Raw genomic sequence first — 19,961 nt, 5'->3', positions numbered from 1 at the left:
AGGGTAAGGCCCGCCCCCTGGCTGCTGTGGGCCCGAGTACGGATTATTGGCCATACCATAAAGCTGCGAACGCTTCATCGCCATGAAGTCCATGGAGGACACCTGTGGAGAAGAAATTAAATATTTAAACAACTGTAGTATTAAAGATTGTTCTGGAATATTATGAAATAAAGTCAACCATCATCTGGCACAATGCAGCCTTTGAGATAGGTCCATTAAATTCACAACCCTCAAACCACAACAACAACTGATTTATGTTATAATTACATGCTGATTGGAGGCCTTAAATGGATGTCTGCAGGTCATGAAGGAACTACAAATGGAATTACTTAGCAAAGATGTTTATTGCATTGCTACAGGGAGGTAACTTAGCTGGAGGAGGGCCAAAATAAAATGATTTAATTATAACACATCTTTATTATAATGCCTGAAAGGGTTTTATTAGCTGTAAAATTGGTTTAAAGCAACAAGGAACAATAGCAATAAAAAATAAATAAATTTAAAAAAACACAGACCAACAGGGCCAATAATCACTTGACAACACCGCCACCTCACTTGTTGCTTACAGCAAAGCAGCACAAAATAGTCATTCTACTCTGATGAATTATAAAATAAGGGACCAGCATCAAGTGACAAAGCAATTCAAGTTAGAATCCGTGGAGGGAATTCAAGGCAGTCAAGTAGTCTAAGTGGCAGCTATCCAAAGAGCACTCGCAAGAGAAGGTGTCAATTCATTTCACAGTGAGTATTTCAATGTCTTTTTAAGGGTGGGGGGGTTCAGGGGGTCTTGGTGAGACACTGGAAAATTCGGGATCAGTCCAGGCTAATCCGTCACCTGTAGCGACGTGTTTGTGTGTGGCAGATAATGTCGACTTCCCCTGTGCTGCCTTTCTCCTTTCAGGCTTTCACCCTTTTGTCTCACCGTGTTGGATCATGTGTGATTTATGACATTTTGTTCCTATTGTTCCTTACACATACTTTCACATTTCTCCTTCTCTTGTCTCCGCTGAGCATAATACACACACACACACACACACACACACACTCCACCACCACCCCGGCGCTGCCAACTCCCTCCTCCCCAGCTCAATATCACCTCATCGAGTGTGGAGAAGAAATTGCCACTGCCTCATATTGCCGGGCTAATATCAAGAAGACATGTCAGGGGATGGTAGCACTTTATTCAGCAGGTTACGTGCAGACCATTCGGCAGTCTGGCTTTTAAAGTGGTTTTGTCTACTGAGGTATGTGTTTGAAGTAGTTTGGGCTATTTCGTAGTGTGAGGGAGAAAAGTGTGTGCGAAAGTGTGTTTGTGTAGTGAGAGAGATGGTGAAAGACAGCCAGAAAGTTGTTTCGCAGCATGGAGGTGTTTGAGGCCTCTTGTGAGAGAGGCCTTATCTTGCAAAAGTCAACACTAGCAGAATTACAAAAGTCTAACTAGAAAAAGGAGAGGAGCCTGTTTTTCAAGATGTAGTTACTCTAAGTACACTGGCATTATGCTATTTTGTCAGCTTACTCCTTACATTAAACTGGCAGGTCAACTTACTTCCAAGTCGGTTAAGATACACCTGGTACGTCTGTCTAATGTTCGGACTCTCTGACATGAATTTTAAGCAAGACCAAAGCAAATTCGGTTCTTTTCTTATTTTATTTTATTGGAAGAAATAGCAGTGTTTTCACTTTGTCTTTGACTTTTCGACACACTTATTTCAAAAGAAGAGTCCAGCGGTTCGCAAGGTTTTCTTGTTGTTTTTGCTGTTACATTTTAAGGTGAGCAACTTCTTTTCATATGTGTGAAAGAATAAGATTGTTAAAAAATGAGTGCGGTAGTACATATGCCATTTGACTGAACTTAATGCCTTCATCATTCACCTTTAAAATAAAGACCAGTGTTTTATAGTTGTGATATTATTGCTGTTTAGCTAATTTGTATGCTGTACTTATATGACATTAAGAATATTATTCAAGTATCTTGGAACTTGGATTTTTTTTTACAGCTCATTTGATAACATTATATTCTGCAAGCCATACCGCTGTGGCTGCTTGATGAATTTTACCACAAGGAAAAACTGGTCCCTAATAACTTAAATAAATTAGCAGAATTACACATGAGGAATGCATTAAAGGTATGCACCATTTTAAAGTAAACCCAGTTAAAAGCAGAGAGAAAGCGAAATCTAATAGGAATGTCTAATTTGTAGGTTCTTGTATCATACAAAAAAGTTAATAAATTCACAGTAATACCAACAAATGAAAACCTCCACTCAGGATTGAAATAGGATTATATTTCAAAATGATTCCCTGAATATTTCTTAGATTTAGGTCTATAGGTGAATTACCGTAATTTCCCATCTATAATGCACTTTTTTTCCTCAAAAAAATGGTCAAGTCAATAGTGCGCATTATACATGGGTATAGAGGGAAATTAAAAAGCTTTCACATTTTATAAATATATGCCGCCATCTAGAGGTTACGGAAAAGCTGTACACTTTCATTCCAATGTCACCGCCACCTAGAGGTTATGAGAAAGGTGTACACTTTCATTCTAATATGCCGCCGCCTAGAGGTTATGAACAAGGTGTAGCCTACACATTCATTCCAATATGACAGGGGTACGTATGACTGCATATACTGTATGGACAGTTGTGCTCATAAGTTTACATACCCTGGCAGAATTTGTTCTATTTTGGGTTCTTTTTTTCTTTTTTCTTTTCCCAAATATGAATGAACAACAACCATCATTCATTTCTTTATGTTTATTTTTGTTTAATAATAATGCTTTTCTGAAATGCTTGACAGTTTAATTTCAATCCCATTAAAATAAAATTAAATGTGTTTCGTCTAGCCTTTCATGTTTTCTTTAAAGAATTGTACCCATCTTACAAATTCTGCCTGGGTAATCAAACATATGAGCACAACTGTGTGTTTTCTCATTTACTAAATAAAAGTAGGGCTGTGAATTTTAAAATAAGAACAAGTAAATACAAAAGTATTACATGTTCAAATAAAGTGCTTAACTTCAGAATAATTATTTGAAAAAATACTTCATGTTTTGATCATATGGGTAGAAGCAAAACCATGCATTGTAAAAATGCATTATACATAGGTAGAAGGGTTATCCCGAATTTTGAGGTCAACTTTGGGGGTGCGCATTATACTTGGGTGCGCATTATACATGAGAAATTACGGTAACTAGGTGTCATGTGTTGAATTTTTTTTCTTTTTTTTTTTGTAATTTTACAGAACATGTTGATGAAAGAGATAAAGAATGACAACACAGACAAATGATCATTGGCTTCTACAATCAATAAGAAAACAACCCTTACCAACAACAAAACAATGACCTCAATATGAATCATGTTCAAAAGGGATAGGAAAAAAAAAAAAAAAAAATACCTTTCAAGGCCTAACCCCTACAATTAACAATTGTCAACAACCATGTTTTTTCAATGGTACAAGTTACCTTTTTTAAAAAATAGAATGCCTTCATTCTCATGCAAATTCACTCAAATATACAGTGCAATGCAACAAAATGGGTAACGTACTCCATTAAAACTACATGCACCCAAAATACACTAGCCCGCTAAGCTGTAGTGGCACTCACCAACCTACAAACACCACTCAGTTGACTAGCTACAGTACATCTCAAGCTACTCCACTTGTAACTACTGAGCCAACTCAAGTAAATCCCCTCACACAACTGCCAAGTGTATTACACACACAAACACTGCCTTGGAAAAAAATGTGACTTAAAATGCACTGGAATCAGAAAATAACTTCTGGGTTTTGGGAATGGAGAAGTGGATGCACGATTAAACGCAAATATGCCCACACACACGGGTGAGGATTTGTCAAATAAAGCAGCTGTAGTGAAATTACAGTACATAGTGCAAGCAGACACATCAGTCCATATTCCACATGTGACATTATCAACGCAGCCAGTTAACTCTCCTCCTCCCCAAACACAACCTCATATCTGCCCTCATGACAAGTTCCACTAAATGAGATTTCAGTCCGCTGAAGGCTTCTGAGATATGCCAACCGATTCCCCCAAAGCACAAGAAACATTTCCTGACAAATTGAAACGTTCCTTTTTCCTCCCCTAAGAGAAATGAGTGTACTTAGGGGGGACATATGAATACGACATGAACAAAATCATGTTTGCGCCAGGGGGGACAGTAGATTAGAAACAAAAAAACAATTGTGTTTTTTTTTGTTTGGTTCATTTGGGCATGCTAACACTGGAAGAGGAGAGGTGGGGGCAATAGAATTTCAACTGCTAAATTTAAAATTCAATTTATGAAGTCCTTTCTCTCGATCGCATTTTCACTCTCAGGAGCTTTTTTTCTTTTCTTTGCAAAACAAAGCCATTACACAAAACATAGTGAAATTACTACAGGGTGAAACCTGCTAAATTGCTTTTCTGACTTCATTCGACAATAGTTTTATTTTAGAAAAACAGCTTTCACTCCCTCTTGCTTTAATGTCGAGAGTTGTTATCCGGAAAGATACAAAAGGCTCGGATATTTGGATTAGGAAGCACGCTGGGATGAAACAAGACAAAAGCAACGTTGGGCAGTGCTTCGGATTCAAATTATTTTTGAGACAAAGCAGAAAAAGGACAGAGGCACTCAACACATAGTTTGCTATGATTGTCCTACACACTAAATGTCCACACCATCCCCTATCCTATCACACCTTCATTGCTGTTATGTGTACAAATACACGTGTGTTTACATGTAGAGCAATCGTCCCACTACTGAGCTTGATCTATAGATTACAATACTTTGATTGTAGTGTTCTGTTTCATAAAGAAACCATTACTAATTATTTATTTAAATATATAGTGCAGGGGACAGTCCCAGCATGATTTCACATCCCCACTGCATCCTTCCAGAACTTTGTAATGTTTCGTGTAAGATTCTTCACGCACATCATCGTCATTAAACACCAAAACCGAACTCTTCAGTACCAACTTGATCTGATAACGCTGCTAAGAGTTTGACATTTTTATAATCAAGCAAAAATTGGATACTCACACAGCTTAACATTAAAACTGATTTAACAGTAAAAGGATAAAGTAATCCAAAACAATGTCTTATTCAAAGTGCTGCTTTCATTGGGTTAATGAGAATATTGATTTCCATGGAAACATAGAGGATCAACCTTCCAGGCAAAGGCTGAGCTACAAAGCTAATGTATGTTTCCATTTGTGGTTCCATATGTTTGCATCGGTACGGTGGTCTTCCTGTAACCTTCATGATGTTCTTTATGGGCTACAAGCTGCTTTATTGAGCAACAGCTACTTCAGAAATGGTTTAATCCTCAAAAGAGCAATTCATTGGGCTATTATGTTTCCTTATAGTACCTGGCAGTTTAACACTGTGTGGAACAAGTATGCTTTTCCTCTTGGACAATTCCATAAAACCATTTCAGGTTGAGGTTTACAATCGTTACAGTAACTATTGTTTTTGTTTTTTTAAAGCTCAATGTACTTCTATGCTACTTGGATTTATATTTTAACGTCACTAGTGCTTGAAGGATAGATTCTTCTAAAATGGCTTTAGATGTGACCTAAAAGAAGACACTTCAAACCCCTTGTATTGATTATCTCTTTTTCTTTTCCGAGCAAATACTGCCTGCATTTTTCCCAGCGTAATGAACAATTTTAGCCGTGTGAATTTGTGAGTAGAAACAAATAAGGATAATGATTGTCTACGGATCCTGCCTGTGCTCTGTGCAGCGTGTGTCTCTTTCAGGAGAATCAACATGCTGCAGTCAGAGCCGGTTGGTCTGCTGGGACAATCACTCTTGTCTTTTATGTAATTTATTTATACCATGCAGCAAAGCATTCTCCAATTCCTATTACACAGTGGGACTTGCGATGCCTCCGTCTCCAGAACAAAGCTACACATTTGAGGTTTGAAAACCCTTTTACGTTTTGGGCCTACTGTTTTAGAAAACAAAATAAAATAGGAACAAGGGAAAGGAGAAAGATGGGAAAGGAATGGAGAGAGAGAGAGAGAGTGCGAGAGAGAGAGACAGAGCGAGACAGAGAGAGAGAGAGAGAGAGAGAAAGGAGCAGTGGGCGACTAGATCGAGTTCCATATTAATGTGTGCAAATTCCCCCGCTCCTGCTGACTAAGATTAGAAAAATTAATTTCATGGATGCAGAGACAATACTGATGTCATCGAGCAGAGAGCAGAGAAGCGCTGTGTTAACTCTTCTCTGTCCGGCCTCTATTACGGAAGAGCCTATTCTTAAGCGACTGTTGCCGTTTTACCACCTTCAAAACCAAATGTATTGCGTGAGCCAGCCTCAAGCTGCTAGCCGGGCCGTATGCACCACGCAGTGAATGACGCTTTGCTTCATAATCTCATAATCTCACGATGCATCTCAGTACACATGCCTTGTTAGGAAAAAGTCCCGTAACAAATGACAGTGAGAAGAGTAGCTCCAATCCACAGGGAGCTAGCTGGAGCCTTTCATTACCCCGAAATGCCTGCATAGTATAGAGATCTGGACACGAAGACAGCCTAGCAATGAGGAGGCTGAAATTATCCAAGGAGAGAGCAGGAGAAGGCAGCCATGGAGGAGGTGGGTGGTGGCTCCCAGATAAACATTGCATGTTTGGCAATGAAGAGGTTACAATGAGAGGCAGACGGAGAGAGCGAGCGAGAGAGAGAGAAGTCAGATAAGAGGCTGCCGTAATGCAGACAACCCGTATGCTTTTGTGTTTGGCGCAATGCACATACAGTAATTGCACTCTCTGCTGTGTCGCTCACTGCTGGCGAGAGGTGTGCCCTTTGCGTTTGACACCAATATTTACACCACAGACACGCACACGCATGCTCATAATACACCCTTCGCAGCCCCCCTCCCGCGAGCACGAGAGAATGTTGCAGATCGCACGGTTCGTCACGGCCATCACAAAGACGTCATTAAGAGAAGGGAGGAGGAGGAGGAGAGTGGAGGAGAGATGGGCAGGGAGGCTTCATCTGTCTCAAGTGAGATTGGGGTCGAAGGGTCACCAGAGCCCTTTTCCTTTGCTGAATGAGAGTTGGAGACAAAAATAGGAGGAAGAGAAGGGAGAAATAAAATTCAATGACAAAATGAGATCCATCTGACATGCCTTTGACATCCCATTCGAAAATGAAAACAAATAAAACCAAACCGTGCAGAAGCGAGAGAGCAGAGACCTCAAATTTGCCAGTCAAATCTCCTTCAAAGATGCTGTTTTATAAGGCTAAATGTGTTCAGGTTGGAGATTTGTCAGTTAAAAATAGAATACTGCACAGTTTGATACAAAATGCATTTTCATTTTTGTTAAAGTTGATTTAGATGCTCAATCTATTTCCCACAGATCAGTAACGTCTCCGATAGAAATCTTGACAAATGATCGGCAGTACTTTCACAAATATCGATACTGCCTGCCTGTTTTCATGGAGCCTATTACCGACGTGGAGTAGGCCTGATGCATTCCCCGTGATCCGTCTTTTCCGCCAGCTTCAGCACTGGGAGCCATTTTATTTAGCGGCCACGGAGGAACGAGAGGAATGTGCTCCTCGGCAACCAGAACCCCATGGAGGGAGGCTCTTACGAAACCAAATGGAAAAGAGAGGGAAAGAAGAGGAAGAAAACAATGGGCCTCAAACACAACGTTTAGCACAACCTTCCTCCAGCTGTAAACTCCAGTTCCAATTCAAATGATCACGGCTATATGCTTTGTCAGCTCTGTCGCATTTGACAGTGATGTTGTCTGTGAATATATAGCATTTTCATGTAAGTGTAATAAGTACAATGGTACTTAACAGAATATAATAATAGAATATTGCTTAGGGCGTACACGCAAAACATGTCCATGAGACCTGTGTCAGGAAATGCAGTTCCACTCCGGTCATGTAGGTGGAAGTAATATGCGTCACATTCGTGGTGTCAACTGCCTCACACTGAGGCTGTGTTCGGATGCATCGAGTGCAGGAGTCACCATCCTTTTTGAAACTACTTCTTGGCTACTGATCAATGCTAAGGGCTACCAATTTTATACACACTTCTAAAATAACTAAATTTGTTCAAATTGCCTTGAATTATATGTTATTAATAATTAATGATATTCATCTATGCGACGACACTGATCAGGTAAATGATTTCTCACAATAATTATCAACAATTATTCAACAAGGTAGGAAAGTAATAAATATCACAATTCCACACTATTTCTATCCATCTTTGCAAATGTTAACATTTTTGAAATAATCACTTCTACAACATTCCTAGGAAATCACAATTCAGAATTCACTTGTGAGCTATTTTTAGAACTGGCCCACAGGCTACTCATGGGGTCCTTGGGATCAACCTGCTGCCCGTGGGCAACATGTTGGTGACCCTGATCTAGTGGGACACTCCCCAACTTGGCCCTAATGCCAGCGGACTGTAACCAGGAAAATTCCAGCAGAATATTTGCTTACTTGACCTATGGAATAACATCATTTAGTGTCAATTATTTAATTTAAAATGAGAACATATTTGTAACTGTCCCCCAACACACAATAACAACGATTTGGTTTGCGAGATCTGTCGGTGAACAAAAGCCAAAAACGCCATCTGTCCCGACGATCGTAAGCACGCTGTTTGAGTAAAAGTGCTTCCCCAAGTCTCCAGCAGTCAGAAGCTGAATTACTGCTATTAAATATGCAGGCTAGATTCGCCTCCTATTCCTGGGAATCACCGTCTTTGCTAATGGAATGGTATCAGAGGGGAAGTGTGTTTCTACAGGTTGAATAATTATGAGCCAAGTCCTGTATTGCCAAGTGTGTTTATGAATTAGCCATGGTTATTCATGATATTGTGCTCAGAGTAGGGTGAAAATACATAAGTGAATACTAAGTGAGCAGACCAACACAAATGATGCTAAAGAGTCCTGAGGGGGGCTTTCTCTGCCATCCATTAGTCAACCCTGTAAGGCAAAGCTTAACGAGCTCCTGAGGCTGAGGCTGGCCATTGGGGGAGTAGGAGCACTGTGAATTATGAACGTGTTATCTCAGGCCAGAGCACAATAGAGCTCCTCCATCCACGCTATTCAGCCTTTGATTTTCTTTAGCACCCTTAAAGTTAAATCAATGAAAATGTCTTTAATCAAATAATCAATAAATACCAAATGCACTGCACCTATAAACAATAGATCTGTCAAACTAGGTCACACACATGGTGTAGTTAAAGCGTCTCCCCACTAAAAACAAGGATTTACATTCAGGCAGTTTGTTTTGGAGCACAGCCCAGTCCTCCAGAGTGGAACTATCCATATTTCTCCTGCGGGTGATCCATCACTTTAGAAAAAAAAAAAACCACACACGGGCACATAAACAAACAGATATCCTGACCTTCCTACCTGAGGCAGATATTAGATACTCATTAAAAGTCACCTGAAACAATTTGAACCAAATTGATTTCATTATTGCACCCAGCATGACACATGAGGGCCCAGAGTCTGATAACTCAGCTGGAAATGTACTTTAATAATGAAAGAGAACAAAATAACTTTCATAGGATAATGTTTCATTAATAAAATGGAGAGAGGTTTGTGGTTTGTCCACAGTTACATTTTAATTTAGTCTATTAATACATTTGTGTTTCCATTGTCAAAATTGTACCAAAATAAGAGTATAATACGAGTAGGGTGGAGCTCGACAATCTGTTGATTGATGACAGAGAACAATCACTTTCACGCGACAGTGGTAATGGAGTGGGAATAAAAATTAAAAAAAACATCTTTTTGTAGAGAGAGATGGTTCATATGTGTCTCTTGTTTACAGCTCATGTCAGTGCTCTTCTTTGTTGAACTGATCAGAAGTGACAATGTCTGTCAATCGTGCGGCCTCCTGCACACACACGCAAGCACACACACATGCACACACACACACACACACACACACTCCAGCAATACCCAACCTTGCTACTCCCTCACACCTCCACATAGAGGTCAGTGGAGCAGCTGGAGCAGTGATGGGCCTTCATTTTCTCCTGTAATGAATGTGAGCTTCCACTCTCCCACCCTGCTGTGAAGATTTCCCCACCCAAAAAAGCACCTTGGCCTGGATAGTGAGGCCCTAGATACCCCCTCCCCACACACACACTGCAGACCTTCCAGGTCACCCTCTGAGAGGCCGCAGGCCCTGTGAGCCTGAGCTAGGCCTTCCATCTCCTCGACCCTGACTGGGAATCAATCACAGAGAGGCTGGAGGAACGTGAGGTGGGGGAGCAGGGTCGATCGGTGAGAGAGGCTCCAGGCCTGTGGGGGCCCTGATGCATGGTCTGAGCGCACACTGAACACCACCATTCCTCCCCCCTTTATTGTCAAGACTCAGCAGGGAAGCTTTATTCATAGTACGCTAGTCCATATGAAAAGCATATTCACAAGAAAACCATCAAATTAACAATCAATGCTGGAGTGCATTATTTTCATAATTACTGTTTATATCATACACGCCTTTTTATACTGTTACTAATAGATATTATTACATGTAAAAATCACTAAGACATACTGTTACTCAAGGCATGACTCAACAGCAATGTAACCACAGAGTAATTCTAAATATGCTGCAGAATATGTGTGGTCAGAATAAGTCGATCTGAACCTTCAATGACATTATCCTCTGGTTTTTTTTAATAAAATCTAGATATACGTATTAAAGGCTGCGAATGGTTTGTAATCTGTCCAGGGTGTACCCTGCCTCTGGGCCAAAGTCAGCTGGGATGGGCTCGAGCTCACCTGCGACCCTAATGAGGAAAAGAGGTATGGGAAAAGGATGGATGGAGATATTAACGGCATGTACATATTTCCCAGGTGTGGCAACATATGTCGGCTGCATGTAATAACATGGCGGAGAGCGAAAAGGGGGGAGGGTAAATCTAGTCAACCACCAAATGAAGTGCTTTTAAAAACGATATGGCCACATTTATGGTACGTTTCGATCCAGTTGACCACAGCATAGTTTGGAACAGTAAGCCATGATCTGGTTTGCGTTCCCACAATAGGATGGTGTCAGCTATGTAACTAGAAGTGTGACACAGTGTAACCCATCAGTGAACTCAACAAAAAGGAATGGGACACTGTAAACAAACGACAACAATGAAGGAGATCAGTATTTTGTTTTCTTTCTACTTTGCTGTTTATTTCATGAATTTTAAATAATACATAAGTATTGCTCCCATTCCAATCCTGTTGACGCACTTCTGTAGCTCTGTTGAACCATCAACACACTCCAGCGTGACTAAAACGAACCCTTTGGGGTAACAATTATAAATGAGATTAGGGATGGTCATAAATGTCCTTGAGCGACTTCGGAGAAAATAATAAAAAAAATAATAATAAAATAATAATTGTAATGAATGAATTGTTTAACTTTCAAGTATTACTTTTAATGTGCTGTATTGAGCAGGATAATGCTGCCGGGAGAAGATATCCCATTGCGGAGGTCTGCATGGATCAAACTGATGTCGTGTTATTCTTCTGTGTGCTTGCCATGCTCCATCGTGTGATCAGTAAAATGCAGGACAGACTTTATTAATACGCAAGTAAATGTGTGAGCAATGACAAAAAAGATGATTCCATTTATTCTCGTACCTCTAAAACTTTTCATACTTTTTTACTTTTCATTATTAACTGTCACGCAAGTAACAGTTAAATGTAAAGAAAAGAAATGATGCCATGCAGGCATGCATGAAGGCAGCTCAAACTCAAAGGTTGTATTCAATTTCAAAGTCATATTTTTCCCCAAAACACGGATTGAATTTCAAGGAGCATTCGACTTACAGAGGTTCCACGCGTGATGGAGCGACAAATACGTTTAGCGGCATGTGAAGTTACATAGGCGCATTTACACGAGTCAGCTAATCAGTAATGTTATAACATGCCTTATAAATGTGCCCTTGCATTTGTCAAATGTAAGTATTGTGTGTGTGCGTGTGTGTGTCTGTGATCAGTGCGCACCATCTGTTTCCAGATGTTGTGTAGAGCGCAGTCAGACGCTTGGCAGGCCTTCTGACAGGCCTGTGTTCCTTATTGATAGAGGGATCACAGAGGCAGAAGACTCAGCCATGCTCAGCTCGACCACAATATTGTCCTGTCTGCTGTTATTCATCTCAACCAGCCAGGGGAGAATAGGAGCTTGGGCGCCAAGTTTAGAGCTGTCAGAAATGGGCCAAATCAGAGTTGAATGGGTTTCAAACATTTGGAACGTAGCATGAGGAATGTTTGATTTGTCATACACATGCAGCCATATTTCTGTGGCATAGCTAAATAATTCCATGGTATTTTGATTTTGAGTAGGATTTTAAAAGACATGTCAATGACACTGAACCTGCCCTGCCTAGCCCGGTAAACATTAGCAAGGGCCAACATGTTGGCGGAGTAGTTGGACGGCTTTCTGCAGTAAGAATTCTTGAATAACTGCATGTTTCCACTGCAGATGTATCAAACACATACTGTAGCCTACAGTGGACCTAGGTTTATCAGGACGATATGTTCCAGACCCACTAGTGACAATACACGATTTAGCGGGACCGTATAATGTTGTTGTTTTTTTAATACAGTATATATAGTTTTACCCTCCTACATGCGGTAAACATATTTAAACTTATCAAAACATGCTTACTAAAACATACTTTAAAACTTAAAAAATATATATTCTTGCTGTCAATAAATGGGAGACTATTGTACAATATCACTTTAAGGGAAAGAAAAGAACACTCGCTCGCACAGTTCTCAAGTAAGAGGCGAAGCGTGCTTGCTTCAAGCTACTCCCAGATGAAGTTTAAGCATTGTACAGTTAAACACCAAAATGTTCAACCAAGCCATATCATTTCATTTAACGAAATGCTAAACACCATTGACGGGTCACATAAATCGGCATAGAAATGGTACTTTAACACGCACAGAGCAGCAACACATACAAACAGAACATACAACATTCTCTTACAGTAGACTCAGTGCTGCTCGCCATGTTGCAGGACGTGGTACTAGACTGGGTACTAGACAACTCTAAATTCTGACTTGCCTGTTGTATACTGTAAAAACCCACAAAAATGATTGGTTAAAAATCTGTGATATTACTGTATATCACACACACACATTATATATATATATTTATTATATATATATATATATATATATATATATTATATATATATATATATATATACACACACACATCTCATCTCAGATAAATTAATTCATAACTATTTCAATGTGTATATACTTTCAACTAAGAGCTACACCTGCACATTATCAAACTGAATTTTCAACTATTTCCATCAGTTGACTGCTTATTGCACTGATAAACTGTATCCCTGACACTCCACCCGGTGCCATCTTTCTTTCCATGCTCCTGCCAGAATTATGGAGCAGAGCAGACGTTTATGGAGGGCAGACCTTTCCTTGGAGCTTTGATCCAGAAAGTTCAATAGTCTACAGTTCTTGTAGGGTCAAGCAGCAGGAGCCACGAGGGCAGGAGCATGTGTAAGTGAAAGCATATTGAGCTGCTCATGTCAAGCATGCAGGCCAGTATGATGCAGGTTTGGATGATTGTGGGGCTTATGGGATACATTTACGTGTGCCGGCTCAGGTACCAGTCAATTAAGTGCGGTAGTATGGGAAAGAAATGAAAACATCATTGTAATCAATGACTTATAAAAAGGCAAAATAAATGACACAAAAGCTAAAAACCAATAAATGATTGAAGTATTTAGGGTCACATAACCCACACTTTCAACAGGCAATATTTTGGGTCTCCACTCTGTCATCTTTCTTTCATCCAACTCCTCCGTCCCTTGCAAATTATTCATGCCAGCAGCTAATCACATTCATACTATTCTGTTTACTTTATTACTCCACTTTTATTCTGCTCTTTCCCCACATTTGTTTACAAGAATAAAAGCCTACTCTGACAGAATTATCCCTCTGCACAACAAAAATAAATCACAGCCCTTGCAAACACATCATTCACATTCAAAGAGCACAGCTAAATTATAGATGGCCCCCTTCCCCTCCAAATATGCATTGCATTAGCATTTCCGTCGCATGTTTTTGCATGCTTGTGAGCATGACCCACTGATGTGCAAAAGTGTGTGTGTGTGTGCCTGTGTGCCAAGAATGGGAACAGACTTGCAGCAAAGCAGGACACGTCCCCTTTCCCAAGCCTAATTTAGGATTCAATTACAATACTCTTTAAAAAGCGTCGACTTCGCAATGAATTATTTTAAGATTATTCTGACAGTAATGGGCCTCCCACTGACGCCAGCCGGTGCAAGACTGGCTGGCTAAACCCAAGAATTGCCCTCTATACAGCTCAACACACACACACACACACACACACGGACACACGCAGACATGACACCTTCCTACAATCCATTAATTCTTTTTTACCTTTCTCAGGTGCAATTGCCTGGGCCGCCCAGACTCCTAAGGCCCTCCAAATATCACATAAAAACTGATTACTAAGGCGTTCTTCGATTTAAAACATTTGTTTTATTGTTTTAGAATTCATGCGTTTCAAAACTAAAATTCTTAATCTATCATGAGTGTTTTGACTGGCCCCTACCCCCTTCTAATGGAACGGACTTTTCCATCTTCTTACTGCGCATGTGCAGACTTGATTCAGAAAAAAAAGAGTTTTCCCTGTGGAGTCGAAGAGAGGAGAACGTGTGAGCAACACACATTTTGATCACAAAACTACCTACGGTTTCAACCTTTTTTAATGCGACACCGAATGTGCGTGACTGACAACAGCAACAGCCAGACACTTGTCAGCAGCAATAGCATTCGGTCGGCGTCAGTAAAGAAGGATGCAGTCGAGATGAAGTAGCGAGTGACACAATTGAGCCTTTTCCTCACGAAGATGTGAGTACAGTGGCCCCTCGTTATTCGTGAGGGATAGGGTCCGAGCCCGATCAAACTTTTCCACAAATAATTGACGGTCCACTAAAGGTGATTGTAACTGCCGATATTCATAGTTGAGACCATATATATATATACCACAAACTATGATCCTAAAAAACTTTGATAACATGTAATACCGTGGGTCGTGACCGAAAGAACAAGATAAAATGAGTTTCCTCCGTAGTGTGTCCGGGCTCTCCCTTAGAGAAAGGGTCAGAAGCTCGGTCATCCGGGAGGGGCTCAGAGAAGAGCAGCTGCTCCTCCACATTGAGAGGAGCCAGATGAGGTGGCTCGGGCATCTGATTAGGATGCCTCCCGGATGACTCCTGGTGAGGTGTTCCGGGCACGTCCCACTGGGAGGAGACCCCGGGGACGACCCAGGACGCGCCGGAGAGACTGTCTCTCGGCTGGCCTGGGAACGCCTCGGAAGAGCTGAAGGAAGTGGCTGGGGAGAGGGAAGTCTGGGCTTCCCTGCTGAGGCTGCTGCCCCCGCCACCCGACTTCGGATAAGCGGAGGAAAATTAATGAATGAATGAACATTTAATAGACTAACAAACATCTTCCAAACATCATCCAAACTTCAACGAGTCGTTATCAATGAGCATTCGGGTTCACTCAGCAACTCGCAGGCATCATCAGCGCAAAAGATCCTATAAAATCATGCAGATGAAGTCAGGTCTTCAAAATAAAAGCATGACAGTGTTGTGCGACACACTCTAAGATTATCCGGCATGCCACTAAAACACCAAGCCCAAGTGGACGAAGTAGCCGGCAGCTTATGTAGCCAAGGTGGCGACAGAAAGTTAGCAAGAGAGGCGGGCGTACCCCAAAGCCAATTTGGCGCAGTAGTATAAAAAATTAACAAGCGTACATTTGTTAGGAAATTTGGGGAAAAAGTGCACTTCAAAGTTGGGTTCAAAAGACTCGTTAGGGTGTAAAACGTCGAGAAAAAAACGTGTGGCATTTTGTGCGGTCAATTGTATTTCAGTTACCATATTTTATTATTCACTAATTTTGTTCTCCCTCACTTTCAGGTGTTATTTGTGTCGTGGCAAGTATTAGAGTGACAAGCATGGCGACTATTAGAGTGACAAGCATGGCGACCACTTCCACAATCAATAAAAGAAGACAGTTGAGGAGGCGGCGAACCTGGTGGTGGAGGAGGTGTTCTTGTTGTGGGAGAAGGCCAAGATCGCCACGAAGGAAAAACACCACGCAGCTAAAAAAATAGTACGATCTTGGCGGCGCTTGAAAGGCGTCGTATGAAACGATGCAGGAAGCGCACCGCCGCCCCGGAAGAGGGCACAGTCGAACTGGCGAGTTCTTCCTCAAGCAGTGCCACGGAAACAGCTGAAGAAGACGACGGCAATGATGATGGCGCCGGGTCATCTTTTGCTCCCTCCTCCCCCAAAGCGCCCGTGCTCCGGCCCAGGACCTGGCCTTCTACCGCTCACTCATGTCCAACAAGGACAAGGAAATTGCAATGGAGGCATCGAAGGCATTTGGGCAGCATCTCTGGTACATCTCAGAGGAGCTGGTGTCGCTCGCTCTGTTCGACCTGAGGACCACGTTGGAGGAGAAGAGGCTGATCTTTGGCCGAACCGGCGCGGAAGATGGAGCCTGACCTGACTGTCCTGACTAGGAAGACGCTGCCGGACTTCGCTTCGTCAAGCTCCAAGTTTCTCCTGGCCACCCTTGGCCCGTCGGACTTCCTTGAGATGGACCCAGCCGAGTGGCCGGCCCGCCAGGACTTCCTGCTCGCCCGCTGCCGAGCCGAGTCCCTTAAGGTTGTCAACGACTTTGCCGAACAGGGCGTGGCTCTGATTCAGAGCAACAGTGCTCTCCTCACGAAGGACGAGGAACAAAGACAGTTCCTTCTCCAGGTCGTCGAGGATCATCGACGTCGCTTCCCCGACGTCGGGTTTAGGCTCCCGCGAGACCCCCCCCCCAGTGAGGGGCTAATACACACAGGTCAGCGTGGGTGACCCAGTTGTGCCTTTTGTACATAACTTTCACCGATTTTGGGGGGAATTTTCTTCTCCACGTTTTACACCCCTAACGAGTCTTTTGAACCCAACTTTTATGTGCATTTTTCATCTAAATCTAACAAAAGTAAACTTTTCATCTTTTTTTAGACTACTGCGCCAAATTGGCTTTGGGGCACCTCTTAAATATCTCCGATCGATGTGAAACTTCAAAGGTGGTCTTTTCTCATGGTTTCACACCATATCCTGGCCTTCGCTGGTGAAAAATCAAAAGTTCGAAAATAAGGACCACCCAACTCTACATAGTGAGATAATATTTTGCCACAAAAAAATAATTTCGGACTTCCTTGCCACATCACAGATCATCGTATCAAATATGTGAGTTTTTATAACAGAGGATCGGTAGTATGGGGGCTGAAGACACTGTATTAAAAGCGGTCAAAATTGTAAACTATACTAAATATTGAATAATGTTAATTACAGGTAAACGGTTGAGGTGATACGTTTGTGAGATAACCGTCACAAATGATTTTACGGTCTTTAGCTCAGGAAATGGCAGAATTTTCTCAAATTCACACTTTTTAGTCGATGATTAATATTTGAAATTTTTGCAAAACACAGAAATGGAGGGCCCCCATGAACTAGGCTTGCCAAGGGCCCCCAATGACTAAATATAGTTACTCTCGAGACAAAATAAAACCACCACATCACCTTTATATCCATCTGTGCCCTTTATTATTTCCACGTTCTCTGCCATGTTGCATTTGCTTTCTTGATGTTTTCTTTGGCTGTGTTATTTTGCATCGCGCTCTGATCTCCTTTGCGGTTGCTGCGCAATTGATATTGCTTCAGTGCGCCGGGCTGCTTTTTATGAGCCACCAGGGCCTTCTCCCACGTCCTCGCGAGTCCCCGGGAAACGCTGACGGATGAGCCCTGCGACAGTGTGCAAACACGCATCAACACTCGCAATCATGCACAAATGTGCATACACAACCGTCTGTCACCGCCGCTGCCAGGCGTAAGCAAAAAAACATGTTGCCCTCCTCTCCTCCGCCAGCTTTGATTGGAGCCGAGCGAAGCATTTTTTTATCCTCCCTTCTCGCCGCCGCCTCAACCCTGCTTCTTCTTTATTTCTTTGCTCATTTCGGAAATGAATGTCATCATCCATCCCCTTCCTCCCTCACTCTCCCCCATCACCCTTGGGCACCAGATTCTGTTTATTTAAATATTTGATATGTAAGCAGTCATAAAATAAATGTCAGAAGAGGAAAAGGAAATAGATAAGTGCGGTGTGGAATAAGAGGTCATTATGGGTAATAGTCTTTGATCTATGCTCCGGCCCCTGCGGTGGAACCCCCCTCAAACCTGACACACCCACCCCTCTTTTACCGCCAACATTACCACAACTACCATAAAGACAATCCTGTACACGAGTTGTGGGATGCTTAGGAAGTAATAAACAGAATGAACAGGTGAATACACCGAGCGCCGTCACTGTGAGTGCATGTGCGTTTGCGGGTGAGTGAGAGAGAGATGGAAATGAGAGAGAGAGAGAGAGAGAGATGGAAATGAGAGAGAGAGAGAGCGAGATGGAAATGAGAGAGAGAGAGAGAGAGAGAGACCCTAGCACGCACAAACGACTTTTATACATTGCAAATTCCTCAAACCACCTATTTACCAGGCATGGCACTTTGCAAAATATCTTCAAAACATCTTCAGCTTTCACGAGCGCCCTCACTCGTAAACTGCCAGTTCTGAAAGTGACAAGACAGTCTTATCGCTTAGTCTATTGAACCTCATTTTATTGATTTTTTTTTTTTTTCATGGATTTCCATGTTGGCCACAAGACCAGGTGATGCCTAGTGTTGCTGACATCGCCATTACACACACACACACACGCACACACACTCTTCTCTAAGAATATGTGGCTCACGTGTAAGGGATCCCCGCTAGTGGTACCCGAAGGATTACATGGCTGACAATTTAACTCAAGATCTGATGGAGAGAAGAAAAAAAAAAGAGCAAGGTAGGCAGAGTGAACGAATCAAACTCGACTCCTGAGAAGAAGAAGGACAAGCACCAGGAGCAAAGAGTTTCACTGTGAATAACCTTGAATTTCTGTTTGATGCTTAGATGCTAAAATAGCGCAAATCAGCAAAAAGAAAATCCCCAATTAAGAACGAATACAATCACAACATTTTCATCAGAGTTGATGTTGTATTGACTTGGCATTTGAGGTTATTCTATTTCCAGACCTTTGCCTTAAAAGCTACCCAGCCACGTCAAAGAGCTCCAGAAGGGGGAGTGACATCACATTGAGGGTCAAGAGTCAAAGAGAGATGTTGCTGGCTGTTGACATTTCACCTCTACGCACTCAAACTGGATGCCCTCATGATTTGTCAGCACAGACGAATTTCTCAGGGTTTGTCTAGCAACATCCATGTAAAGATAGACTCGTTAAACACTCGTTAAATTTGAGCCTTTCCTCAAAAGTATTTATCATGGTGTGACAAACAGTAGTGTGCTGTAATTAGGGGAAAACGGACCTATTTGTTGCAGTCCTGTCAAACGCAAATGAGACACTGCTCGACCCGCCGCCCTATCCTGTGTGCCAACACAAATGTGGCTTTTTGTTACCATGACGACCAGGTAGCTAGGGAATTGCTATTAGTTACTCGGGGCAGTCATGAGTCTGAAAAATAATGACAAGTCCCCAAAAAGACAGTCAAAGAATTGCAATGCATTTTCACTCATGGATGCTGCTCTTCATCAAGAGTTACTGAGTTACACTTTTATCATCCATGCAGCAGACAACCAGTCATACAAAAATACTTTTCCTGGGGAAAATCTCTCCGGTAATAGCACGTATTTACACTTTTGCATGTTTTTTTTTTTTTTATTATTATTCTTTTATGTCTTAAGTTCAATTAAAATATTGACAATGCACATCCGCACATCGAACCGACCTATTAAAGTATGTCGACATGGGACCTACATAGCGGTGTGTCAGACAGTATGTGGATTTTAAAAAGATCTAATA

The 19,961-nt window shown here is 41.8% G+C and overlaps 1 protein-coding gene across 2 annotated transcripts in view; it reads right to left on the bottom strand.

The window, feature by feature from the left end:
* arid1b (AT-rich interactive domain 1B) overlaps positions 1-19,961 on the bottom strand; it is a 200,337-nt gene that overhangs the window by 167,454 nt on the left and 12,922 nt on the right. For both annotated transcript variants that reach the window (XM_061696435.1, XM_061696436.1), the window contains exon 2: positions 1-102. This exon is cut by the window's left edge and continues 102 nt beyond it. In XM_061696435.1, coding sequence (XP_061552419.1) covers positions 1-102 — 102 coding nt within the window. The remainder of the gene's footprint in view (positions 103-19,961) is intronic.

The sequence above is a fragment of the Phycodurus eques genome, chromosome 14 (assembly GCF_024500275.1).
Source record: "Phycodurus eques isolate BA_2022a chromosome 14, UOR_Pequ_1.1, whole genome shotgun sequence".
NCBI classification, from domain to species: Eukaryota; Metazoa; Chordata; class Actinopteri; order Syngnathiformes; family Syngnathidae; genus Phycodurus; species Phycodurus eques.
Note: the sequence above shows the minus strand (reverse complement) of the source record. Positions and strands in the feature narration are given on the sequence as shown.